The sequence below is a fragment of the Psittacula echo genome, assembly GCF_963264785.1.
Source record: "Psittacula echo genome assembly, chromosome: 6".
Lineage (NCBI taxonomy): Eukaryota > Metazoa > Chordata > Aves > Psittaciformes > Psittacidae > Psittacula > Psittacula echo.
This window is the reverse complement of record NC_137743.1, coordinates 64,576,462-64,604,079: the sequence shown is the minus strand read 5'-3', so window position 1 is coordinate 64,604,079 and position 27,618 is coordinate 64,576,462. Positions and strand designations below refer to the sequence as shown.

The 27,618-nt window shown below is 37.0% G+C and overlaps 1 protein-coding gene across 6 annotated transcripts in view; it reads left to right on the top strand.

The window, feature by feature from the left end:
* The window catches only part of LOC308222548 (sodium channel protein type 2 subunit alpha-like), a gene marked incomplete at both ends in the record, with an annotated part of 49,215 nt that extends 27,298 nt beyond the window's left edge, over nt 1–21,917 (top strand). For 5 of the 6 annotated variants that reach the window (XM_080620740.1, XM_080620739.1, XM_080620737.1 and 2 more), the window contains 10 exons: nt 9,811–9,928; nt 11,861–12,015; nt 12,666–12,839; nt 13,670–13,792; nt 14,052–14,333; nt 16,168–16,221; nt 16,945–17,086; nt 19,613–19,710; nt 20,112–20,382; nt 20,734–21,917. In XM_080620740.1, the coding sequence (XP_080476866.1) occupies nt 9,811–9,928; nt 11,861–12,015; nt 12,666–12,839; nt 13,670–13,792; nt 14,052–14,333; nt 16,168–16,221; nt 16,945–17,086; nt 19,613–19,710; nt 20,112–20,382; nt 20,734–21,917 (2,601 nt within the window). Of the gene's footprint in view, nt 1–9,810; nt 9,929–11,860; nt 12,016–12,665; nt 12,840–13,669; nt 13,793–14,051; nt 14,334–16,167; nt 16,226–16,944; nt 17,087–19,612; nt 19,711–20,111; nt 20,383–20,733 lie in introns of all 6 variants that reach the window. The other variant, XM_080620738.1, reaches the window with a different exon arrangement.
* Between the last annotated feature and the right edge of the window lie 5,701 nt (nt 21,918–27,618).

Here is a 27,618-nt window from a genome sequence, read left to right as displayed (position 1 = left end):
ATCCATGCAGAAATGTATAAACATGGCCGAACCTGTTTATAGGAGGGTTTTGAAAAACAAGCTTTTCCAGATTTTTAGTTGGATAGACAAACTAGTATATAGATAAAGAATAAACAGTATATAAAAAGTATATCATTATATTTCCGTGAAGTAAGGATGAAAGTAAAGTGCTATTTAAAAACAGTAAGGGAGTATTAATAAAGGAAATTAATCCCATTGCATCTGATTTTTAAAGCTCACTGAATTCTGCGGAAATCAGCATCATTTGTGCTGGATAACCTAACAAGGGTGCTAACTCAAGCTTAATGAGAACAATAACAAAAGTTTTTGAATTCTGAAATCAAATTGATGGGGGACAGCCAAGGGAACAATGCCAGTATTGCCAGGTGACTATGTCAAGTAAAAATGATGAGGAAAAAATGAAATTCCTGAATTAAAAAAAATACTAATTTCTTGCTTGTTTGTGAGAGTTTTGAACCAGTCACTTCAAAGTCAGCTGCCTGACCTTAAACTGCTCCAGTGTTAGGAAAGTAAATTCATGGATTTCAGCAGAATCCTGAGAGACACTTTGAAAATTCAGATTGCTATGCTGTGGTTCCAGTGCAGACTGTCTGGTATCAACTCCCCTGGCACCTGAAGACCCAAGGACGTTAATGGAGTGTCACTGCTTGTGCAGACAGTCATACTCCAGCCTGTATTGCTTTGTTAGGATGATTTTGTTTTCCTTGTGTGTTGGCTTGGTTTTGGTTTTTTGTTTGTTTGATTGATTGCTTTCTGTTTGGGTGGTTTTTGTTTTGTGTTGGTGCTTTATTATTATTATTATTATTTGATCAGTTGCGGGCTTTTGGGGTTGTTTTGTTTTGAACTGGCAATGAATTTGCCCATATTATTTCCAAATTTTAGAAAATACGTTTGTTCTAACAAAGTGTAGTTAAACTAAACTTCAATTTGAAAGGAGTAATGAGGAACTCTTCATCGCTTCTTTTATTGTAGAGTTATGCACTCAGTAGGGTTACACTCATTTGTTATTTCAGCAACTGATTTCCTGACATTTGATCTGTTCCATCTACTTTTTGGAGCTTCTGTTAATCTATATATTATATTGACCTCTGTGTTGTGAAGACCTGAGAGTACTAAGAAACCTTTAAAAGCAAAGCAAAGAGGAAGCTATAATGTCTGCTGAATATTTTATATTTATGAACTAGGTAACAAGATCTATGCTTTCTCACCTCTGATTTTCAAGTTTAAACATAACCATTAGCTGTTTAAAAGATACTATTATCTAGTATTAAATTTAACCCACCTCAATTTGGAAAAGTGGCTACGGAATGGCATATTTGAAAGACAACCATAGGAGAGATGTAATTGAACAACAAAAAAATTATTTTATGTATACTAGTTCATAGTCATTAAGGAAATTGTCTTTAATTTTGTAGATTATTCCAGACTTTCTCTTTAAATTGGAGCAGCTTATACAGGAGTTGTTAAATAGCCATATTATTTGATGAGCCTTTGAGAAGACTACCAGAAGACTAATAAAAGATGTATGTGAGGTACTTGCGGAAATGACAGGTTTATTGCTAGGCATGGGTTTTCGCTTTTACATTACTTTATATCTGTTACAATCCATAATGCACCTTGAACTTTTTTAAGTCATGCAGTTAAAAAAGCTAACAAAGCTGGGAAAAATTGCTTACCCGGAAGTTTTCATACTTGACGTGGTATGATTGATTTTTTTGTTTTGTTTTGTTTTGCATGTGGCTTCTTTCTGAAAGTGTATCCTAGATGCGTATTTAGCAACTAGTTATTTTAAAGGTCTAATTACTACCGCTTAGGGAATGCTTAAAGCTTTAATATACATAGTGTGGGTTTGTTTTGGGATTGTGATGGGTTTTTTGCTTGTTTGGTTTGGTTTTTTTAGTTATGTTTTGGATTTGGTTTGGTTTTGTTGGTTTGGGTCTTTTTTTTTTTACATTCAGGCCCAAGTCCAATATACATCTATGACCTTCAGATATTCTGCTGACTTTACCTCTTTCAGTATGTCTTCGGATATGTCTAAACAAACAGGAGGAATTAGAGATGTGTGCACAACTACGGGAGTATGATATAGTAGGCATCACAGAAACATGGTGGGATGGCTCCTACGACTGGAGTGTTGGAATGGAAGGTTCCAGGCTCTTTAGAAAAGACAGGCCTGGCAGGCGGGGAGGGGCAGTTGCTATTTATATTAGGGATAGGCTGGAGAGTATGGAACTCTGTCTGGGAACGGGTGAGCAGTCAACAGAGAGTTTGTGGGTCAACATTAAAGGGAGAACAGCGATGGGGGACATTACTGTGGGGATCTGTTACAGACCGCCTGATCAAGAGGAATCTGTGGATGAAGTGCTCTATAGGCAGATAGGAACAGCCTCACGCTCACAGGCCCTTGTTCTCATGGGAGACTTCAACCACCCTGACATCTGTTGGAGTGAAGGTACGGCCCGGCACAAGCAATCCAGGAGATTCCTCGATTGTGTGGAATACAACTTCCTTCTGCAAGTAATAGAGGAGCTGACAAGGAGAGGTGCCATGCTTGACCTCGTGCTCACCAACAGGGAAGGGCTCGTTGGAAATGTGACGCTCCAGGGCAGCCTTGGTTGCAGTGACCACGAGATGGTCGAATTTGAGATCCTCGGGACAGTGAGAAGAGCGTGCAGCAAGCTCACTGCCCTGGACTTCAAGAGAGCAGACTTTGGCCTCTTCAGGAGTCTGCTTAGTAAGGTTCCATGGGATACAGCCCTAGAGGGCAGGGGGGCCCAAGGCTCTTGGTTGTTATTCAAGGATCACCTGCTCCAAGCTCAGGAGTGTTGCATCCCAACTAGAAGGAAGTGCAGCAGGAGGGCCCGGAGACCTCCTTGGATGGATAAGGAGCTGCTCAGGAAAATTCAAAGGAAAAAAGAGGCTTATAGAAGGTGGAAGCAGGGACAGGCGGCCTGGGAAGAATACAGGGATGTTGGCCGGGAAGCTAGGGACCAGGTGAGAAAGGCTAAGGCCCAGTTAGAATTGAACTTGGCTAGGGATGTTAAGAATAATAGGAAGGGATTCTATAGGTACGTAGCGAGTTAAAGACAGACTAGGGACAATGTAGGCCCCCTTCGGAAGATATCAGGAGAACTGGCTACCCAGGATTTGGAGAAGGCTGAGGTTCTTAATGACTTCTTTGCCTTGGTCTTCAATGGCAAAGACTCTGACCACACCACCCAAGTCTTGGAAGGCGATCGCAGGGACTGTGAGAATGAAGACCCTAGGCCCACTGTAGGAGAGGATCTGGTTCGAGACCATCTTAAAAACCTAAACGTACACAAGTCCATGGGACCTGAGGAAATCCATCCGTGGGTCCTGAAGGAGCTGGCGAATGAAGTTGCTAAGCCACTGCCCATCATATTTGAAAAATCATGGCAGTCAGGTGAAGTTCCCAACGATTGGAAGAAGGGAAATATAACCCCCATTTTCAAGAAGGGGAAAATGGATGACCCGGGGAATTACAGAGCAGTCAGTCTCACCTCTGTGCCTGGCAAACTCTTGGAGCAGATTCTCCTGGAAGGCTTGCTAAGGCACATGAAAAACAAGGAGGTAGTTGGTGACAGCCAGCATGGCTGGCTTCTCTAAGGGGAAATCCTGCCTAACCAATTTGGTGGCCTTTTATGATGGGATTTCGGAACTGATGGACAGGGGCAGAGCAGTTGACATCATCTACCTGGATTTGTGCAAAGCGTTCGACACTGTCCCCCACGACATCCTTGTCTCTAAATTGGAGAGACATCAATTTGATGGGTGGACCACTCGGTGGATAAAGAACTGGCTGGATGGCCGCACGCAAAGAGTTGTGGTCAATGGCTCGATGTCCGGCTGGAGACCAGTAACGAGTGGTGTCCCTCAGGGATCAGTGTTGGGACCGGTCTTGTTCAACATCTTTGTTGGTGACATGGACAGTGGGATTGAGTGCGCCCTCAGCAAGTTTGCCGATGACACCAAGCTGTGTGGTTCGGTTGATACGCCGGAGGGAAGAGATGCCATCCAGAGGGACCTCGACACACTTGTGAGGTCGGCTGATGCCAACCTGATGAAGTTTAACCATGCCAAGTGCAAGGTCCTACACCTGGGTCGGAGCAATCCCAGGCACAGCTGCAGGTTGGGCAGAGAAGAGATTCAGAGCAGCCCTGCAGAGAAGGACTTGGGGGTGTTGGTCAATGAGAAAATGAACATGAGCCGGCTTCAGTGTGCGCTCGCAGCCCAGAAAGCCAACCGTATCCTGGGCTGCATTTAAAAGGAGAGTGACCAGCAGGTCGAAGGAGGTGATCCTGCCCCTCTACTCTGCTCTTGTGAGACCTGACTTGGAGTATTGTGTGCAGTTCTGGTGTCCTCAACATAAAAAGGACATGGAACTGTTGGAACAAGTCCAGAGGAGGGCCACGAGGATGATGAGGGGACTGGAGCACCTCCCGTATTGAAGATAGGAGGAGAAAGTTGGGGCTGTTCAGGCTGGAGAAGAGAAGGCTGCGTGGAGACCTCATAGCAGTCTTCCAGTATCTGAAGGGGGCCTACAAGGATGCTGGGGATGGACTGTTCATCAGGGACTGTAGTGATAGGACAAGGGGTAACGGGTTCAAACTTAAACAGGGGAAGTTTAGATTTGATACAAGGAAGAAATTCTTTACTGAGAGGGTGGTGAGGCACTGGAATGGGTTGCCCAGGGAGGTTGTGAATGCTCCATCCTTGGCGGTGTTTAAGGCCTGGTTGGATGAGGCCTTGGGTGGCATGGTTTAGTGTGGGGTGTCACTGCCCATGGCAGGGGGATTGGAACTAGATGATCTTCAGGTCCTTTCCAACCCTAGCTATTCTATGATTCTATGTCTGAAGCACTAATCAACAACTATAAATGTTATGTTTTACAAATGCGTGACATGTCTAGAAAACACATTAAGTAGGAATCCATACTTCTGTTTCCAGAACTCAGACGTCCTAAAGGGTACCATGTTTTAACTTCATTGCGTACCATTCTTACTTCTCACAGGAGTAAAATCAAGCTGGATCAGTCAAGAATGCAGATCTGGTGCTTTTTAACCAGGCAGAGCAACGTGTCAGCATGTTTACACAGGTTACCTAAACGAATCATACATATATGATCACTTTTGAGATTGATTGGCCTGCATGCTACTCAGCTATGATATATTTTTCCTCATCCATTGCAATGTAGTGGAAACATGCACAACCACTCTGTAAGCTGAGTCCCATGACTCGCATCATAGCATGGTTGAGGGGGAACCCCAGCATATTCGTCTCTCCTTGTTACATCTTTGGTATTTTCTGTACTACTTCCATGGCATAACCTGCATGCTTTGTAGGTTTCTATTAATGTTAACTGAAATACTAAGCCTCAAGACTGTTCCAAGTTTAAAGGAAGTTACCAACCTATAATTTTATGAAAATAGAAAGGTAATCTTCACTTTACTTTTACTGTTCATCTGTTGAACCATGTTTTCAGTAATGTCATGTAATTATGAACATTTTCTGATCATGTTCATTTGATCACTGCCTTTGCAATATTGCATATATAGAATTACTTGTGTGCTAAAATGTTTATATTTTTTGGTATAAATTGTTTAATGTTTGTTCATTTTTTTTTTATAATTTACATTCATTTTCTCATATGAGAGGCACTACAATTCAGGTTGAAAGATACAGTCTTGGGAACAATCAAACATATCTTTGTACATACACATAGTTCTTTTGAATATGGATGTAATAATTTAGTTGAATTCTAATCATTAATATTGTTCATGTCTGTAAGATTGAAAGTTAGGGAATCATTTGTATCGGTTTTGCTCTTCATCATCAATTATTTGTGAACCCAATCCATTTGTTTTAGTTTTAGAAAGATGTAAAATATGTATATATGATTCTATGTAGGTGTCTAAGTAAACCTTGGTGATTTAAAATAATATAAATAAGGAAGTTCAAGCAAGAAGGAAATATAAAAATTAATAAAATAGAGGATAAGATTAAAACTAAGACAATTGTTAAAAAGATACAGTAAGAAATAGTACCTTCCCAAACCTCTAAATGCAGGAACTCCAGAACAGTAACACAAACCATAATTGTGTGAAGCTATGTGGTTTTTATTCCTGATGATCTTTTCTGAATAGTTGGGCAGTTCTGCTCCTTGCCACTTGGGGGTTATTGAGGTATTCTTTTTCCAAATACATATTTTGTGACATGGTTTTGTTGTGGAATCCTGCATTATTTTTCTTTTGCACACATTATATATTGGAAATATTTCAGGGCTCTCCTTTGAGTTCATGGGGCCTGTAAGCTATTCAGAAAGATGGAATGGAAAAATATCTTTTGGAGGATTTTTCCAAACCATTTTAGAAAAGGCATTTAAGTAGGGGAGGGTAGAATGTGGTAGTATGCCATCCTACTAGGGCTAGGTATGGTAGGTATGGGGGGATGATTCAGATTTGATGGGTATTGCTTATGCTCCTGCTTGAAGATTCTGCTGTCATGAATTGGACAAGTACAGAACAGCATGCAAACTAGTAAACCAAGAGTTTGTAATGATTTGACTGAAAAAAAAATTTGCTCTCTTTTATTTGTATATTACGTTGTTTTACTGTAACTTTCCTTGCACAGTAAGTTGATGCTTTTTTTTTTTTTTTTCTGATATATATGCGTGACATTTTTTTCTAAATTACATAGAGTAGGTAAGGTAGGTTTTGGGTTTCGTTTGGTGAAAAAAAAGCCGTAAGTATTTTCCAAGGACAATACTTTTTTATTGAAGAAGTATTCCTTGCTAAAAATAGATCTGATTAAGCAGGAAAATATTCATTTTTGAACTATATAAGCACTCTAACACAGGTCTTCTAATGATTTCTTTTACATTTCTAAGTAGAAATACTTTTGGATCCTCTTTTCTAAGAGGTTCCTGAACATACTCTCCAAAGTACTGTTATCAACAATCATCTTTCGCAGTTTACTACAGTTATTTGCCTTCTTCTCCATCAATAACAAGAATTGGTCTACAGAGAGTGAGAGAGAGATAGATATCCTTGGTAAATGAGAAGATGAGAATATGCAGTAGTCTTTGGGCTTATTTAGGGTTTTTTTGTTTGTTTGTTTTTCTTTTAAATTACACGAGACAATGTTTCGCTTTTATTCCTTGTATTAACAGCTCTATTGCTTGTACCTTTGTTCTTTGCTTTGGAGGTTGGGAAACATACCAGATTTTTCTTTACACTTTGGATATCAACGTTTGAATGACTTGTAAGTTAAATTTACAGTAGATTGCATCATGTGAATACTCAGGCCTACTTATTTTTAGCTCTTATTGTGGAGGTTTTCTTAAATTCTTTATCTGCAATTTTCTGTAAAGTTTCATTTATTACTTTTAGGATGATGCTCACTAAAAATTTACTTTTTACTAATTACCTTAAGGAATTGTTAGTGGCTTCAGTGGGACAGTTCGAGGTAGTGACATTATTCTTGAAAGTAATTGTGTCAGCATACTTTGACTCCTTCAGGGAAAAAAAAGAAAGATCACGAGCTCCAAATTTGACCTTGTAACAGCATAGTAGAGATTTGTATTGATAAAAATAGTGTGTTCAAAATTCAAATAGCTTTTCACTGCCAACACTGAGAAAGAAAAATAATAGTATATTCAGGGAACTTTCTCTTAACAAAAAATGTTTTAGTTGCTGATTTGCAAAAGTCAAGTATTAAATGAGATATATAACTTCATGTTCTAAACACATTGATTCTTTTTCTTTTCTTTTCCATTTATCATTGTTCATCTTTTAATGTTGTTAATTCATAAAAATCTGTATTCATTTAGTTGAAATCATGTCATCTGCTCAAACAGTGTACTAAGTAGCTTATGTTCAGTTCAAGTGACCCAGAGTACTTCATGTTGGTTTTAATTTTTATTAGCAATATGACAAAAAACTTCTGATGAGAGCAGCATATTAATGAAATAGCTGAGGTATAGGGTGCAATCCTCAGGTTAAGTAGAATTAGTGATAGGAAAATATTTGCTGTAAATATTTATGTTTAAAAATTAATGGTACTGAAGCTGGAAATTGTTTATATTAAATATGTCTAACTATTCCAGATAATAATTTTCTAAAGTAGCAGCTAAGTAGACAATATTTCTGAATCCTTTTAAGAAAAGTTAATGTGGAACACTGGGTTACTTTTTCTTACTAAATTATCTCTGTCTTCTTTAACAAACGTAGATATTAAAACTTTTCTTTTTCTGAAATAATTTTGTCCTTTCTTATTTTGAAGTTGAGGTGTAAATATAGCTTGATTAGATATTCTGTAACTTGTTTGTAACATGTCTCTTAATCATGCAAGTCTAGCTAAACTAATGAAAATGGTGTTAATTCTACAAAACTGAGGCTGTTTTAGAAAGTGTGCTTACATCATTCCCTACAGACATTTAGTTGTGTGAGTTCATTACTGATGTTATATTCTTGATAATAACATTGTAAAAAATCAGAGAATGCTGTGACAAAAACTACTTTGATTTAGTTTGGTACACATACTCAAGTTAAATATACAGGACACTGTATTTTCCTTTAAAATCTCCAGACTTTGGATTTTTGCAATACACATGCAGATTACAAAATATAAAATAAATTAAGGCTTATTCTTTTATTAGTAAATTTTTTTTGTACTATTGTTATGTGTAATTTTAATTATTAAAACAAAACAGAACACATCCTTTCTTCTGGCTATTAACATGTACGTGTACCAAAGTAATGAGTAGTTTCAGAATGCACAATGTCATACATAGATGCATTGGCAAAAAAGAATGCAAATGCTAGTTGAAATGTATTTATCATACTTTTTCCTTAAAAAAAAACAACCCAAACTTATCAGTTTATATGAAAAAAAATTAAAGGTATTCGTGTGGTAGTGACAATTATGGGTTAAGATAGTCAAGGCTTAATTTCTTTTAATAATTTGTTGAGGGCAATGTTCAAATTCACATCTGAAAAAAGATTCCATATTAATCCTGATTTTACTTTAGTATCTTCCAATCTAGATCATAAGAATGTTCTTAAAATGAAAACTAAGTAAATTATGTGTATCAGAGGAAACCAAATCTTATCATAAATTCTCACGTATGCTAGAAATTACGAGCTTGCATCATATTGGTGTTGAAGATGCCAGGGAAAAATAACTGATAATTAATTTCCTTTCTTTTGTGTTGTGAATAATGGCCACTGAAATAAAGTCAGTCCTTAAAAATCTACTACATTTTCTCCCTTGGACAGTTAACCGTGACAATTCACAATTTAAAGTGTTTTGCTGTCACGATTTACTGTCTTGAGGTTGAGGAGACTGCGCCAGCGAAAATAGCTACCAACACACATTATCTTAACGCATACAGTATAACTGATACTGTTTTAAAATGTAGGAAGAGAAATTATAGTAAGACAATAATAGTAGAAAACAAAATGAGTAGAATATGTATCAGAAAGTCTACTTGGTAGTAGTAAATTTTTAATAAGACTGTACTATTTTTAGACCAGAAATTCTGAAAATCCATGAAAGATTGCATGAATTGCCTTGCAGTCTCTAGATAGAAAGTGGATGATTTATGCACATTTCAACAGCATTGACTGCTACATGTGGATGTTTGTGTGTATTTCTGGTGACAAATATGATGATTATTATGTGCACACAGTGTTGCATGCTTTAAGTTAATTACAATTCTAAAAATGTAAATATTAGTAAAGTATAATTGTTACCAAATTTTATTTTCAGAAGCTGAATTTTTCCAGCTCATCTGAAGGAAGTACAGTTAATTTAGCTCTCTTTGGAGAAGAAGAAGCTGAAAGTGAACCAGAAAAAGCATCAGAGCTACAGGCATGCTTTACAGAAGGTATGTTTTACAGAAGGTATAGAAATAAAATTTGGGGTTTGCCACTATGTTTCGGTTTTTTGTAGCAAGCGTTGGCAGTTCAAGGAAGCATTTGCAACAGCAGTCCATGATCCTAGTTTGCCAAGTGTTATGGTATGATTAGTTTTGCCTGTTGTATAATTCTGAAGACCATTGAACCCTTTGTGTGAGAAAAAGTTAAATATATGTGTATGTGATAATTTATAATATTTTAAAATAAACAGCACAATTCTGTAAATGGATTCTTAGCAATTAGTAATTTGATTTAAATGACGTCAGTAGTGAAATTTGCAAGACCAAACCCTACACCAGGTTCACTACACTGTGAAATTTAAGCCAGAATCATGTGATCACTTGTGGTCCCTTCACAGTGCTGGAGAGCAGTCCAGTGGATGATTCAGATCTTTGAAAGTTTGACTCAAACAAAAGAGTTACTATCTTGACATTACACCATTAATGTGAGGAGGGTGTGCATGAGTATAATGTAAAGTAAAAACATAGAATGAGATCCTGTGTTTTTATTCAAGTACGGAAGTCTTAAAAGCATGCTTTTGCATGTTTTTAGAAATTTTGATTTACTTTAGTTCTGTATAGCTATATCCTTTAGGGGACTACTGATACTTACTGTATAGGAATGTATTTCCCGTTTTTGTGATCTTGCAGGTTTTACTTTACTTTTAAGTCATGATTAAAATAATTCAGAATAAAATGTATCAGGGCTAAATTTCTTATCCTACCCATGCTTTTAGATTTACTGTTACGAAGACACCTTTGACTTAGGCTGTTTGACTCTTGTCATTTGAAATATTATTTCACTCATCTTTAAAAAAAAATGTTTTGGAATGTGGAGATAAATTGAACGTATCAAACTCTTGTCCTTTTTTTTTCTCTAAAAAAATAAATCACTTCTTGTGTAATTTCACATTACAGTTCTTCCTTATGTGACTATCAGTCTTTGGGCTAACATTAATTTTCCCATAACGTAGACATTTTGAGTAGTTGAAGGTAAGGTAAATTATGCTTTTCATAGTGGTAGCTGTTTTAGCTGAGCTGATGAAATACAGAGTAACTTACTTGTAACATATGAACTTAATGACACTCAGAGGAAAACTAGAATACTGCCTTTGGGACCCATTAAAATAATTTAAACTTAATTATGTTTCTATGTGATTAGTAATTTTTAAAGAAATAAGGAGACTACTATTAGCCAGGAAGATACTGAGGTTCACTGAAAGCTGTACCCAGAGGCCCCATGATAAAGTTCTCCAAGGTGAGGCAGAATTCTGTGGATGGTTGATGCAAATCTGTACCACATGGAAAAGCTCTCACCATTTCACAGTTAAATCAGTTCTTTATGTCATGAAAGATGTATCCTTAGTCAGTCCTTGAAGCAGAGGTCATTCCTCTATAATAAAATAAAGGATGTTTACATCTGTGAGATTTGAAATTCATGAGAAACAGAAGTACCTTTAAAAGAAGCTGGACTCTTGAACAAGTGTATGTGAAAGTTGCTGTGTGTTTATGCTTTTTGTTTCTACTCCCTGACAATACCCACGTATTCTTTGATTTTCTGTATGTAAATGAGAAATAATTATAAAAAAATATGCCTATAAATGAAAATTAGCTCAAATAATTAGATGTTTGGGTTGGTTTTGGTTGTTTAGGGATTTTTTTCTGAGCTTGATGCAGTGTCAGGGTAGTAGAAAAGTTGTGTACATGCAAGTGTACATGCACGTTTTCCTCCATCCAAAGTACCTAATTGAGCATGTAAGGATGCTTTAATTAGCATGCAGTAATTTGAAGCATAAAATGAAGTAATTTGAACAGCATGAAACAGGAGCTAGTTAAGGGTGATATTGCTTTTACAGGATAATGAGAATTCTACCATATAACAATTTGTCATTGTATTATTAGGCTGTATACGGAAATTTAAATGCTGTAAAGGCAGTATGGAAAGCACAACAGGAAGAATCTGGTGGAACCTTCGAAAAACCTGCTACAAGATAGTAGAACATAACTGGTTTGAAACATTCATTGTCTTCATGATTCTTCTCAGCAGTGGTGCTCTGGTAAGTGGAGCTTGCACCCATAGAAACAGTACCTATAAAATATTTTTTGTCAAAGATAGTGTTATAAAACATCTGTGTTTATTAATGGGGGAAAAAAAGTCTTGAAAGAGAGCTTCAGACTAAATTCCCAGAATATTTTTGGTAGTGCATATAAAATAAGTCATTACAGTTCTGCTGTCGACTAGCATTCTGTGTGTGAATTTTGATTAATGCAAGGTGATGCTAGTGTGTGATACTTCTGCTACTAAAACCTTGTCATCAACACCAAATACTGGAATTCAGTAAAGATCAGCGGCAACATAATATTTGGTCACTGTAGTTCATGATTCTCTTTTGTTAGTTAATATCAGTTTATTTAATAGCCTGAGTGGCTTTTCGAGGTACTACATTGTAATTCTGCTTTGACTATTGCTGAAATTTCTAAAAGCATTTTTTGCGACTTCAGTCATTATATTGTAATTCCATTATCAGGCAACGATAAAATCTAAAATTCAGAAAGAGTCCAATTGTAATCTCTGCTCATTTTAAGGTAAAATGTCTAAAGTTGAAAGTGATTTTACCTTGCTGGTTTTAATTCAGTTCTTTTGGCTTAATTTGTAGTTTGCAAAGACCTATGAATATCTGACTTACATGTAACCCATTCTTCACAGGCTTTTGAAGATATATATATTGAACAGCGCAAGACTATAAAAACCGTGCTGGAATATGCTGATAAAATCTTCACTTACATCTTTATTCTTGAAATGGTGCTAAAATGGGTGGCCTATGGTTTTCAAGCCTATTTCACTAATGCTTGGTGCTGGTTGGACTTCCTGATTGTTGATGTAGGTACTATACTTTCTATGTAGTGTATTTCTGTCATTTAGGCAGATCCTTTTAATCTAACTCCAATCTGATACATATGTATAACATGAGAATATAAGTAGGGTTTAAAAGAACAGAAAATCACATACCAGTGAATAAGATTGCAGTGTAATTATTCAGTGAGTAACTAAATCTGCATTTGTATTTATGTATGCTATTATTGACTCTGTTCTGAGTTTTACTGCACTGGGTCCCAATCACTGAGTATGTCTGTGTCTGTCATACAGTTAGAAGTCACACCTGTCAGTCGTGTCTGAGTATATACCACTGTGAAGCCTGTTGTCATCTGCAGGCAGCATAAATTAATAGTTATTCATATCTCTGCTTTTATGTGAACTATTCTAAGTGCAAATTAGTACAAGCAAATATTGCTGACTCATATTGTATCATGACTAACATAATGCATCTATAGTAGAGCACTGTTTAGCATTGCAATATGTCATGTAGAATGGGATTATGTTTTCAGTATATTTCAGGCTTCGGCTGAGTTGAACAGCATGATCTTTTACCAAAATGCTTCTTATTCAAATTGCCATTCGTTTTGCACAGGTATGATAAGCATTCTTTTAACTAGCACTCTGTCTATGATAAAAATTCCAGAGATTAAGGTCTTGCTTTGTTTAAACAGGTCTGAAATTAACTTCTTTTTTTCATTTTGTTCTTGCTAGGAGCTCAGGGTCCTTATGAACTCTGTTTTCCTGATATCCAGATCAGAAGTTTCTTCCTCATGGCATTACTTTTGTGTTGTGAGTCTATTAAAAAAAATAATGTTTTGTTTTGTTTCTTCTAGGTCTCCTTGGTTAGCTTAGTAGCTCATGCTCTTGGTTTGTCAGATCTCAGTGCTATTAAATCCCTCCGAACATTGAGAGCTTTGAGACCTCTAAGAGCTTTGTCACGCTTTGAAGGCATGAGGGTAAGAAAAAACAGAGAGTGTGTAAAACATAAAACTATGCCTAATTATAAAATCTTGGAGGAACACTGAACTGCATGTCTGTTGTCAAGGCCAACAGTAACATGATTGGTTGTATTACATGTGCTGTTCCTTTTCTTTTTGTATTACTCCAATGTACTTTAATGTTCTACATTAGATCTTTTGCTATATTTAAAAAAAAAAAAAATTTACTGGTGTAACTATTGTTTTTTAAATATTTTTGTCTGTGTTTATTTACTAGGTGGTTGTGAATGCTCTTACTGGAGCAATCCCATCCATTATGAATGTACTTTTGGTTTGTCTTACATTCTGGCTAATTTTCAGCATCATGGGAGTAAATTTGTTTGCTGGAAAGTTCTATCACTGTGTAAACACCACAACTGGTGTGATGTTCCCAACAGAGAAAGTCAGCAATAAAAGCGCGTGTGAAAATCTTATGCTCACTGCTGAGGATGTTCGGTGGAAAAATGTGAAAGTAAACTTTGATAATGTTGGAGCTGGTTATCTTTCTCTGCTTCAAGTAGTAAGTGTATAAATTTTTATAAATTAAATTTCCAGATTTAAGTTTTGTAGCAGCAACATTTCATTCCATAATTTTCAGTGTTACCTTAAAACATGTGAATGGATGTGGAATTTGCTTTTATAATTGTGTTCTGTGAACCAAAGTAAGATTTCTTAGAGTAAAAATCTGATGCATTCTGAAAGAAGAGTATCTAATATGTACTAGGCAGATATAAAGTTCTTCGGTACCTAACCACTAGTACCTTTGCAAGTTCTTCAGAAATAGAATATCTAATAAAAAAAATAAAATATCTATGATTAGTTTTCTTTTGTTTGATCTGTTTAAGGCATGTTGACTTAGATTTTTTACCATGGAATACAAATAGGTACATTCTAGGGCTCGTCTGATCTTCAGACAAGAGGAGAACCAACTAATAATTTAGAAAAAGTTTTTAAATTTATTTTTTCCTTTCTCTTTCCCTTTTTGTTATCCTTACTAGTCCCACTCCAGTCATTGTGTACTGATGTCAAGTGGGTTTATTGGAGATAGCTTTTAGCTTGTTTTTAAACTCTAGATGAGCAGTTGCAGAATTTACTACTGCTAGATTTCCAAGCACAAGTCTTCTTTAGAGACAGCATCTGTAAATTGGAACCAATAGGACAGAGACATATATTCCTAATGGTGTTTGCTTGACAAATGACTTCTGGAAAAATATTTGTGCTCAAATACAATCCAAGTATGCAACACAGGCTGGAATATACTTGGCTGGTGACTGGCTCTGTGGAAAGGGACCTGGAAGTCCTGGCGAGAAGCAAGCTCAATATGAGTGAACAGTGTGCTGCTCTATGGCAAAGAAAGCCAACAGGATGCTGAGTTACATCAAAGGCATAACCAGCAGAGATAAAGATGTCATTGTCCCACTTTACTCAGCACTCATCAGGCCACACCTGGAATACTGTGTTCAGTTTTTGGTCCCCACTATACAAAAAATATATGGACAGGCTGGAGGAGGGCCATGAAAAAGATGAGGGGGCTGGAGTGCCTCTGCTGTGAAGAAAGCCTGAGCGAGCTGGGTTTGTTCAGCTTGGAGAAGAGAAAGTTTCAGGGGGACATTATTGTGGCTGTTCAATATATTAAGATGGCTTATAAGAAAGAAAAATTTTCCCAAGGCCTGTAATGCCAGGAAAGGGAAAACAGTTTTATATTGAAAGAGGGTAGACTTAGATTTGATTTGATTAAAGGAAGAATATTTTTTTAAATGATAAGGTGGTGAGACACTGAAACAGGTTACCCAGAGAAAGTTTGAATGCCTCATCATTACAAGTGTGTGATGCAGTGAAAAATGTCCTTGCTCATGGCAGATAATCTGTAAAGGCAGATAATCTGCAAAGGTTTCTCCCAGGGCAAACCATTCTATGACTCTATTATTTTCTTAAGATCTATTGGGACTACTTATCTTCTGGAGTTTCTTTTAGGACTGTTTGCATATTCTATCTGAGAAATGCCAGCCTATTGTGGCTGATTTTTGAAGCTCTCCTCTTTTGGTAGTCAGAACGTTAGAGCTGGGAGCCTTGTTATAAAGTGCAGTCTCTGTTATGCTCAGATACTGATTATGACTCATGCACACAGAGTTTATATGAATTTGCATGAAGATTAGGATTTATTCAGTATTTAAGAATTAAGGAGACATATTCCACAGCAAATTACTTTGTGTGAATACTTCACTCATGTCTTAACAGATTTTTAATACTCTTTATTTTTGTGGATATAAGTACATTGCAGAAAACAGAGTTTTATTTAGAATGTTTAAAAAATTAGAGGTTTAATAGAAAATATTAACAAACTTTGTTTTTAGGCAACGTTTAAAGGATGGATGGAGATCATGTATGCTGCAGTTGATTCTAGAGAAGTGAGTGCAATATAAACTTTACAGAGTGAAAACAAATATAATATTGATGTAACGAATGTAGCTGAATGGCAGTAGAAGTAAAATATAAAGGAAAAAAATCTAAAAGCTTGATAAAATTTCTGTATAAGTCTATGCGCTATAGTTAATATGCATATACATTAAAAGGTAAAAAAAAATAGCAGTAGATTTACATGAAGTATTATTAATTTAGTAAGTCATATATGGCTTCCAATTAATGTCACTGAGATCGTACACACTAGGAAACAAGTTTTTCCTGTGTCTCCAGAAATAACCCAGATCATCAGGTGGCATCACCTACAACAGCTAATCCAAAGTTGCAGACTCTGGAGATCTCAAAATGGCTAAATTTTGCATGTTTTTCTTTTAGTGCTGGTATTGTTTGCATCTGTCCTCTAGCCAGCTCCTGATTTGTGTAGAGTCCATAGGGGCTGAACTGCTTTTCAGATTTGCACACTTCTGTCAAATTTAGTAAGAATTATATAAAACATGAAATGTCATTAGAGAGGAACTGGCAGAGGGAAGGAATGGCAGGTCTGTGTGTGGAATTACGGACACCTGTATTAAATAGATTTTTCAAGTTCAAAGATAAGACAAGTGTAGAAGTTGCTGTCTTGTTGTATGCAATTTCTGTTCCTGTTTGGTATTCTGTAATTTGTCTTAAATGTTATTTGTTATGTATTGCTGTTTTTCTATGTTACACAGATAGAAAAGCAGCCCAAGTATGAGGACAACCTGTATATGTATATTTACTTTGTTGCCTTTATCATCTTTGGATCATTTTTCACCCTAAACCTATTCATTGGTGTCATCATAGATAACTTCAACCAACAGAAAAAGAAGATAAGTATCACTTGTTTAATTTTCAAAACACTTCATTGTTACTGAGCATTCAGCAAATGTATGCAAGAATAAATGTCTTGAAATTTCTCATAGTAATAGGAAAAAAGATGGCTATTAAGATTTCCTTTTATTCTATTCAAAATAATAATAGTCTGTGCTTTTTAAGACATTTGAAGTAATTTAAGCTTACACTGAGTGTCTGAGTGTTTTTCACATCTCTACAGCACAATGATGTGTTGTACATCAGAAAGCTATATATTATTTTTTGCTTACCCTTACAGTGCTGTAACAAAGTTATGTGAAAATGCAGATGACCTAATTCAAGCAAATAGATGATAGGGAAGAAGAGAATATGTAAAACTACTAATATCAAAACTGGCAAACAATAAATGTATAGAAATACTGTGAAGGCCTTCTCAATTACAAAAAGACTAATACAGACAAGCTAAATGCTGGAATTACTGCTCTGTATTATAAGGTTAGAGGAGGCTGTGAAACTGTCTCAAGTTAATTTGCAAGAGAAAGAAAATTGTTAATGTTTGAAAATGTGTAGTTTTTCTTTTCAACTGAAATTGTTTCTGTTTTCATGTGAACACAGGATTGTGTCAAGAACTCCAAGAGCATTAAAGAGATTAAAATGCAGACTACGATGGCAAATTAAAATCTACTTGCTATTTAAACTATACATGCTGTCTAAGGTCTACAGTAGTCTTGTACTTCTGTATGCATTTGGAGCAAAATCATTTTGGAATATAGATTTTTTATTATTTTTTTTTAATAAGTGAGCTAAGTAATAGCAAGACAGTACATGATTTCTTCATTTGCGATTCTAGATGGTTTGTCGAGTTTGATTTATTGTCCTGAAAAAAAGATACTGCTAGACATACTGCAGGGGAAACTTCCAGTAAATCTTTCCACTTGAGAATGGAGTATGCAGCTTCATATGCTGCTGCTTCAGGTTCTGTGAGTTCTCATATCTGCAGACCCACATAAAAGAAAGGATGAGTTTGGGGTTCCAAACCTGATGATGTCTTCATCCTCCAAGATGTTTGCACCTCCCTTGGAATAAACATCAGGGGCTTCCAGTACTTAAGAGGAAGGTTATTCAATTTCTTACCCTTGGAGAAGAAGACTGAAGTTACATACTGTGTGCATTTCTTTGTCCCTTTGTGCATCGTACTTTCATTGCATTTTTTCCCATGGGGGAAAAAATTCCACTAGCTGTCAAATTCCTACCATTACATTCTTCAAAAACATATAAGGTGCATCTTATCTTGAGACTGCTACTCTCCCTATGGACAGCACCTTGAGACAATGACAACTTGTTCATTCTTGGTAACCATTACATCAGTGAAGCAGCAGCAGTCCCCACTTCAATGTCAGTTCCTTTCTAGCTTTTTTTCATTTTTTTATAAAATCTTCTTACAGTCATATCACATTTCCACCATAATCAGCAAGTTAATTTCTTGGTTTTCTTCTCAAACCCTTTCTCTCTAAGACCTTAATTTTACTTGAATATTTGGCTAATGAGGAGAGCATGCTAAACAAGGTCTCTTTTGACTTCGAAATCTTCATGTCTGTATGTGGCCACAGCTGAAAGAAACAAACACAACTTCATCCAGATTCACCGTTACTTTCTCAATAAGAATGACCCTGCTGTTCATGAAGTCACAGAATCGCTTGTGACACAAAAATTTGTTTCCAAATGGCACTGTTTTGACATCATACATACCTAAAATGTACTTGCAAGCAAATGCATGAAAGAAAAAAAAGATGTTGCTTGTCAACATAAATTGTGTTTCTGACAAGTGTGTCCATATGTACAGTACATATACCAATCCAAATACACTTTTTACTCAGACTGCTATCCTCTTATTCAGACAAGAAACCCCAGAGTAAGTTCATGCTTCTGATGACCTCTGTACAATGTAGGGGGATGATTAAGCCTCATTATGCTCTGTGGAAGTATTACAGTGGCAAGAAACCGTCTGAACTGAGATACTTGTATTCAAATGATAAAATGTGCATCCTGAAAAGTAACATCAGTAATTTTTTTTTCCTCATATGGTTTCCCTGAAGGCATATCGGCTCTAAGTAAACCTACCTTTGAAGCTTTATTATTTCTGGTTACTGATTTACAGTGTGGAGTTGATTATGATAGATTTGTAAGCATCTAGGGAATGTATATTTTTGCAAGAGTTTTTGTGCATACTTAATTGAATTATTCAGGTTTGGTTTGGTGAGGGTTTTTTTTGGGTTTTTGTTTGTTTGTTTGTTTGTTGTGTTTTTGGTTTTTTTTAAGCAAATAGGTAGAAATTCTGGGGTTTTTCTCTGTTCCTTAATTTTATTTTTTCATCAAGACTTGTCAAATATTTTAGCAGTCTTTGATATAATCGCTATATTTTTTGTTCGGCAACAGTGTATAAAAATGAATACATGGTTCACAGAACCCATATTTTACAATGCTGCAAATTAATGGATTTAAAGGCTTGGCTGTAATCACTTCTGGTTTTATTATTTTACCTTGGAGGTCAAGACATTTTCATGACAGAAGAACAAAAGAAATACTACAATGCAATGAAGAAGCTGGGATCCAAGAAACCACAGAAGCCTATACCTAGACCAGCAGTAAGAACGTGTGCTATTCTTGTATCATCTACAATTGCAGCAGTGTATTAATTGTAACAATATTTCTTCCTTAACTCTAAAATTATTGAGGCCTAACTCAAATTAGCTCTACATCCTGAGTTAAATCGTGTCTATATTTCTATTCCGCAGAAAAATCTCAACGTATTTGTAATGCCTCAGGGAGCAGAGAATCAAATAATATGAAGAAATAAAAGCCTGTTGGGTTTTGTGGGTAAAACTTAGAGCTGGCAAATAAACCAGTTACTGCACAGTGTTTTTCTTATGTTTTTCGTCCTTCTGTTTAGTTGTATATTTTGGGGGAGGAAGAAGGAAATGGGAGGGAGGAAAAGGATGCTCATTGCATACAAGACACTAGCACCTTTTCTTTTTTCTCCCCTCAGAACAAATTGCAAGGTCTCGTGTTTGATATTGTAACAAAGCAAGCATTTGACATCACCATTATGGTTCTCATCTGTCTTAACATGGTCACCATGATGATAGAAACAGATGACCAGGGTGAACTGATGCAAAATATTTTATACTGGATTAACTTGGTCTTCGTTGTCCTTTTCACTGGAGAATGTGTCTTCAAACTGTTCTCGCTCCGTTATTATTACTTCACCGTTGGCTGGAACATTTTTGATTTTGTGGTTGTTATTCTTTCAATAGTAGGTAAGAAATTCTTATTTTCCAAGTGAAATATAAGTAAGATGTATTTAATGCTTTATCTCTGTCAAATTTTGCAGATTAAATACTTAATTTCTCCTGATTATTTCAGAAACTGAAAGCATACTTTAGAGTAATAACTTTCTTAATAATTTTACATAATTATAATACTCTGGGTTTTTTTTTTCTATGAGTGTTGGAAACTGAGCTGAAATTACCCACAGCAGGTAAAATTTATCTCCAATTATAAATTCTACCAATTCCACAGGTAGAGTTGTTTTTTATTCATACTTTGTTGTGGAAGATGTAATCTGTGATAAAATGTTACCCTTATAAGTCTATTTTTATGTTTCACAGGTATGTTTCTAGCTAAGGTGATTGAAGAGTACTTTGTGTCCCCCACTTTGTTCAGAGTCGTCCGACTTGCCAGAATTGGCCGAATCCTGCGTCTCATTAAAGGTGCTAAGGGAATCCGCACTTTGCTTTTTGCTTTGATGATGTCTCTTCCTGCTTTGTTCAACATTGGTCTGCTGCTGTTCCTTGTCATGTTTATCTACGCAATATTTGGCATGTCCAACTTTGCCTACGTTAAGAGGGAAGCGGGTATAGATGATATGTTCAACTTTGAGACGTTTGGCAACAGCATGATCTGCCTGTTTCAAATTACCACATCTGCAGGCTGGGATGGTTTGCTAGCCCCAATTCTTAACAGTGGGGAGCCAGACTGTGACCCTAACAAAACTCATCCGGGGAGCTCAGTGAAAGGTGACTGTGGCAACCCTTCTGTTGGGATTTTTTTCTTTGTCAGCTACATTATCATATCATTTCTGGTAGTGGTGAACATGTACATTGCTGTGATTTTGGAGAACTTTGGTGTTGCTACTGAAGAAAGCGCTGAACCCTTGAGCGAGGATGACTTTGAGATGTTCTATGAAGTCTGGGAAAAATATGATCCAGATGCAACACAATTCATAGAATATGAGAAATTATCTGATTTTGCAGCAGCACTTGAGCCTCCTCTTCATCTACCCAAACCAAACAAAGTCCAGCTTATTGCAATGGATCTGCCCATGGTAAGCGGTGACAGAATTCACTGCCTTGACATCTTGTTTGCTTTCACAAAGCGTGTTTTGGGGGAAAGTGATGAGATGGACGCCCTCAGAATACAGATGGAAGATCGGTTTATGGCAGCCAATCCTTCTAAAGTCTCTTATGAACCAATTACAACTACATTAAAGCGAAAACAGGAGGAAGTATCAGCTACTATCATTCAGCGTGCTTACAGACGTTATTTATTAAGACATTCAGTAAAAAAACTTTTGTTTATGTATCAGAAAGATAGGGGCGATCTGCTTATCAAAGAAGGTATGATTATTGGTAAGCTGAATGAAAACTCACCTCCAGAGAAAATGGATATGTCTGCATCTTCCACATCTCCACCTTCTTATGATAGTGTAACAAAACCAGAGAAAGAAAAATATGAAGATGACAAATTGGAAAAAGAAGACAAGGGGAAAGACAGAAAAGGAAATAAAAAGTGAAAGACAAACAGGTTGTGCATGATGAATGTTCACAAGCCTGATACAGTTACGTTTTTATCAATAGGCCTCTTATTGGAGGATTATGCCAAAATTACAAGTTTTTACATATTTACTCACTGCTGCAGTCAGTGCCTGTACAAAGACAATGACCCTTGACTAGCAAACTCGGTCTGTAACAGGGAAACAACTTTGCAGAAGAAAAGCTTTCATTATCAGCTGGCCCTAATGGAGAGGAAACAAAGTTTCTACTTGGACTGTAGGAACCCTTAATGGAGTGCATACCAGTCCTAATAAGTCTGTATTTTTGTGGAATAAGTACATCCAGTGTGTACATTTCATCTCCTATGTATGTTCTGTGTGTGCCAGTTTTTTTCATGATCTCATTTGCTTTAATTCATGTACTGCTGTTTGTCATTCTGCTGTGCTGAGGAAAAAATCCTAAATACTCTTGTACAGAAACACTGTCAAGAATATGTAATTATGGCATCAAAATGTGAACATAGTTCTCCTCAAGCCACTTCTAAAAGCAGAAAACCAAGATTCCATATTATAGAACCTCAGGATCTAGATTAAATAACAGCAAATATGAAAAAGAACTGAGTATAGGTAGAGGATTTATCAGAAAACAGAACAAGGGGATAAATTTCACAGAAAAGAGGATGGTAGTTTAGTCTCTTGTTCTAATATAGAATCATAGAATAGTTAGGGTTGGAAAGGACCTTGAGATCATCTAGTTCCAATCCCCCTGCCATGGGAAGGGACACCCCACACTAAACCATGTCACCCAAGGCCTCATCCAACCTGGCCTTAAACACCACCAAGGATGGAGCATTCACAACCTCCCTGGGCAACCCATTCCAGTGCCTCACCACCCTCTCAGTAAAGAATTTCTTCCTTATATCCAATCTAAATTTCCCCTGTTTAAGTTTGAACCCGTTACCCCTTGTCCTATCACTACAGTCCCTGATGAATAGTCCCTCCCCAGCATCCTTGTGGGCCCCCTTCAGATACTGGAAGGCTGCTATGAGGTCTCCACGCAGCCTTCTCTTCTCCAGGCTGAACAGCCCCAACTTTCTCAGCCTGTCTTCATATGGGAGGTGCTCCAGCCCCCTGATCATCCTCGTGGCCCTCCTCTGGACTTGTTCCAACAGTTCCATGTCCTTTTTATGTTGAGGACACCAGAACTGCACACAATACTCCAAGTCAGGTCTCACAAGAGCAGAGTAGAGAGGCAGGATCACCTCCTTCAACCTGCTGGTCACTCTCCTTTTAAATGCAGCCCAGGATACGGTTGGCTTTCTGGGCTGCGAGCGCACACTGAAGCTGGCTCATGTTCATTTTCTCATCGACCAACACCCCCAAGTCCTTCTCTGCAGGGCTGCTCTGAATCTCTTCTCTGCCCAACCTGTAGCTGTGCCTGGGATTGCTCCGACCCAGGTGTAGGACCTTGCACTTGGCATGGTTAAACTTCATCAGGTTGGCATCAGCCCACCTCACAAGTGTGTCGAGGTCCCTCTGGATGGCATCCCTTCCCTCCGGCGTATCAACCGAACCACACAGCTTGGTGTCATCGGCAAACTTGCTGAGGGCGCACTCAATCCCACTGTCCATGTCACCAACAAAGATGTTGAACAAGACCGGTCCCAACACAGATCCCTGAGGGACACCACTCATTACCTGTCTCCAGCCGGACATCGAGCCATTGACCACAACTCTTTGTGTGTGGCCATCCAGCCAGTTCTTTATCCACCGAGTGGTCCACCCATCAAATTGATGTCTCTCCAATTTAGAGACAAGGATGTCGTGTGGGACAGTGTCGAACGCTTTGCACAAGTCCAGGTAGATGATGTCAGCTGCTCTGCCCCTGTCCATCAGTTCCGTAGCCCCATCATAGAAGGCCACCAAATTGGTTAGGCAGGATTTCCCTTTAGTGAAGCCATGCTGGCTGTCACCAACCACCTCCTTGTTTTTCATGTGCCTTAGCATGCCTTCCAGGAGAATCTGCTCCAAGAGTTTGCCAGGCACAGAGGTGAGACTGACTGCTCTGTAATTCCCCGGGTCATCCATTTTCCCCTTCTTGAAAATGGGGGTTATATTTCCCTTTTTCCAGTCGTTGGGAACTTCACCTGACTGCCATGATTTTTCAAATATGATGGCCAGTGGCTTAGCAACTTCATTCGCCAGCTCCTTCAGGACCCACAGATGGATGTTGTCAGGTCCCATGGACTTGTGTACGTTTAGGTTTTTAAGATGGTCTCGAACCAGATCCTCTCCTACAGTGGGCCTAGGGTCTTCATTCTCACAGTCCCTGCGATCGCATTCCAAAACTTGGGTGGTGTGGTCAGAGACTTTGCCAGCAAAGACCAAGGCAAAGAAGTCATTAAGAACCTACTTACGTTTGATACTTCTTAGTAATTCTTAATTTATTATACAGTCCATTTCAGATGCAGTGATTTAAAGAAAGGATGCTACACACACAACTGCTGTTTTGAAGGATGTGAAACTATGGAGAAAACATAGTTAATTTCAGAGTCCACGGTATCTCATAATTTCTGAGATTTTTCAACATTTTCACGGAAGAGCTACAAATGCCAAATTGTGCCTACAGGGAATTACTGAAATAAAGAAAATGGTAGTCTTTTTTTATTATTTTTTTTTTTTAATCATAGACCATATAATTTCATGAGTAGCTTCCATACTCTATCCCAAAGTCATGTTTCTATACTTCTTATTTCACATGAATATATCCCACTTAAGACATAATAAAAGCTGCATGTATAAATGGATAGCAGATTATCTTTTGGAAAGTTCTACCTTAATGTATACCTCAGACTTAAATTTCCATACTTTGGAAGTGTGGGTCATGCCAGAGACACAAAATATATATGTGTCAGAGGTGGTTTTGACGCCCCCCAGCTCTGTGGCACTTCAGTCAGGTTTCCACTGTATGTAATGCAATCTTCCACAGAAAACTGAGATGACCAAAAGGATGTACTTAAATCAGCTTTGTCCTGCATTGTGCTTTATATGACTTTGTATCCTCAAGTCTGACTACATATGTAAGTGAAAAGTCTTTTGATGTTTAATCAATTGTTTTACCCAGTGGTACTTGTTTGAACAGAGACAATGACAAACAATACTGTATTTATTGCATTACATACGTACCCTAGTAAGTGTAGCTTCTAACATTGCAATAGATAATATGATGTATTCTGTAATACTCCAGGTATTTGGGAAGCTTTAACCAATGCATGCTTGCTGCTATTACCCTACAGCTATTGAAGTCTAAGGTGGGAAGACATGAGTGGTAAAAAGGAAAAAACTGATTGACGAGACCACCATTCCTCATACTAGTAAGCAATAGTTTGCTGCTATTATAGATTTAATTTTGTTTGAGTTTTTAAATCAGCAAGTATGCAGTAAATAACCAGACTACACAGGAGAAATACATTGCTTAAAATGTGGGGCTAGAAAAAAACTTTCATAATATATATCTTTTGATCTATTCTTGTTATTTTGAACATCGTTTTATTTTGTAACATTTTATACGCACAAGAAACTACACATATCTTCACATTGTTAGTAATTTTTATTGCTGTGTATCTGTGACACTTCAGTGTTGGACAACCTAAGATACAATGTGAACTGGTAACTGCAAGTTTCTGCTAATTGTATGGAACATATTTTAATAAGGAATAATTTTAAAAGAAATAACACAGTTCTTTTTCTGATCAATAGGAAGGTCTTTGTATGTGCAACAAGATAGAAGGGTTTCTTTTGAAATTATAATCCTGTCTGTCAATGTTCAGGGTAATCTTAAATCATAGAAACTGCTTTTCCCCAGTGCTAGTCTCACACTGTCTGCTTTTCTTGTTGGTCAATACTGCAGTAGCATAATTAAATATAATTTGTTATTCAAAATCTTTCTTTATGAGAATGAATAGTGAGCTTGTGCAATGGACAGTGGAATACCTTGTATTTCATACAAAACAACTGGAATATAGATGGGCTCCTGCTTGTATAGAAACTACTGGCTCATATTGTACTGATGAACTGCATGCAGGAAGTTGTTTTACCAAAAATAAATACATTGGTAAGAACCCAAAAGAATAAAGGTAACCTTTTTATGTACTTGGTTTAGCCTTTGTGTATTTATTGCATGAAGTTTATATAGATTAACAAGTAATGATTGGTAAAATTAAGGGAGAACCACTTTAGCAATGAGGCAATGTGTTTTAGGCATCTAGATAATATGTTGCTTTATGACTATGATCAGTATCAACTTGTCACGATCTAGATGAAATGAAATGTTTATGTTGCCCTTACCAGAGAAATTTTTCTAAAATTCAGAAAAAAATCCAGTTCGACTGTGTGGGTTTTTGTCAAGTTTTTATGAGTTGCCTGGGAAGAGCTCCAGTGTTGTCTTCTGGTGGCCAAGTCTAGTGGAGGATGTCTCCACATTTTTGTTTAGCAGTGGATCTAGCAGATACTGCTCACCCTGGGGAGGGTGGCCTAGGATCTGCCACCAAAATTACCCTATAAGGTAATAACAGAATCGCTTTAATCCCATTTACCTTCAGGAAATCCGTGCTTCCCAGGAGAAGGAAAAAACACCTGCTAGAAGTGTTGAGGCTCCTCCCAGCGGCTGTCTTCAGTCAACTGGGTAACTGATGCCTTTACAGGGCCTAACAGGCAGACTCTCCAGCAAGAGGTTACTGCATACATGTGGTAGGATATTGGGGCAGGGTGTGTGCAGGTGGACCTGTGCATGGAGTATATAATGCATTCTTTTCCAGTTTCATTTCAACCCCAAAAAACTCGGGGGTGAAGAGTAGGGGCTGTACACTTGGGCCAGTATAGCTAACAGGAAAAAAAACTCAGCTATGCTGTGCTTTGAAGGACAATGTGTATGGTTTTTGTAGCTGTATCTGATTTGAATTTAAACTTCCTCTTTTGATTTTCCAAATCCAGAATAGTTATTGTTTTATTATCTCGGTGGCTAACAATAATTGCAAAATCTAATAATGTAAATGCTTAAAAAAACCTCTAGGATTTTATTTATTTTTTATACTCTTGAAAAGCTGTTTAAAGAACAATTTTTTTTTTTGAGTCATTGCTATACAGGTATGTAACTTAAAAACTCCAGGTGGAATAAACATGAAATGTGTATGTAATAATTTTTCTACAAATTTGGTAATGAGCAGAAGTATATGAGGTCATGTATAAAATTATTTTACCCTCTAAAATGTCTGTTATTGTTAGTTATGTTTATTGATGTCATAATCCAACTGAAGTCACTATCCATTTTTGTTGAGTCAAGTTCTAAACTTTTTGCTCCTTTGAAAATAATATATTACTTTGCAGATATATTACTTTGCAGATTTCAAGTGTATATATATTTGAATAAACTTGTATCTTTTTATATACCTTTGAAATTATTCCAGAATACCTGGAAGTTATTTGCCTTTATGGAAGACACAGTTGACTTGCAGTCTTCCTTCTTAACCTGCAGATATAAAATATATTCATGTTTTAATGGTGATATAAGACAGTAGTTTTGGCACAATGGGCCAGTCATATATCAGTATGCAAAGCATTAAGCAGAATTCCTAGAGCAGGAGGACACTGCACTCTTACTGGCCTAGTTCACAGAGAATGAAAAAAATAATAAGAAAAGCTCCCTTAAAACATTCTCAGGAAC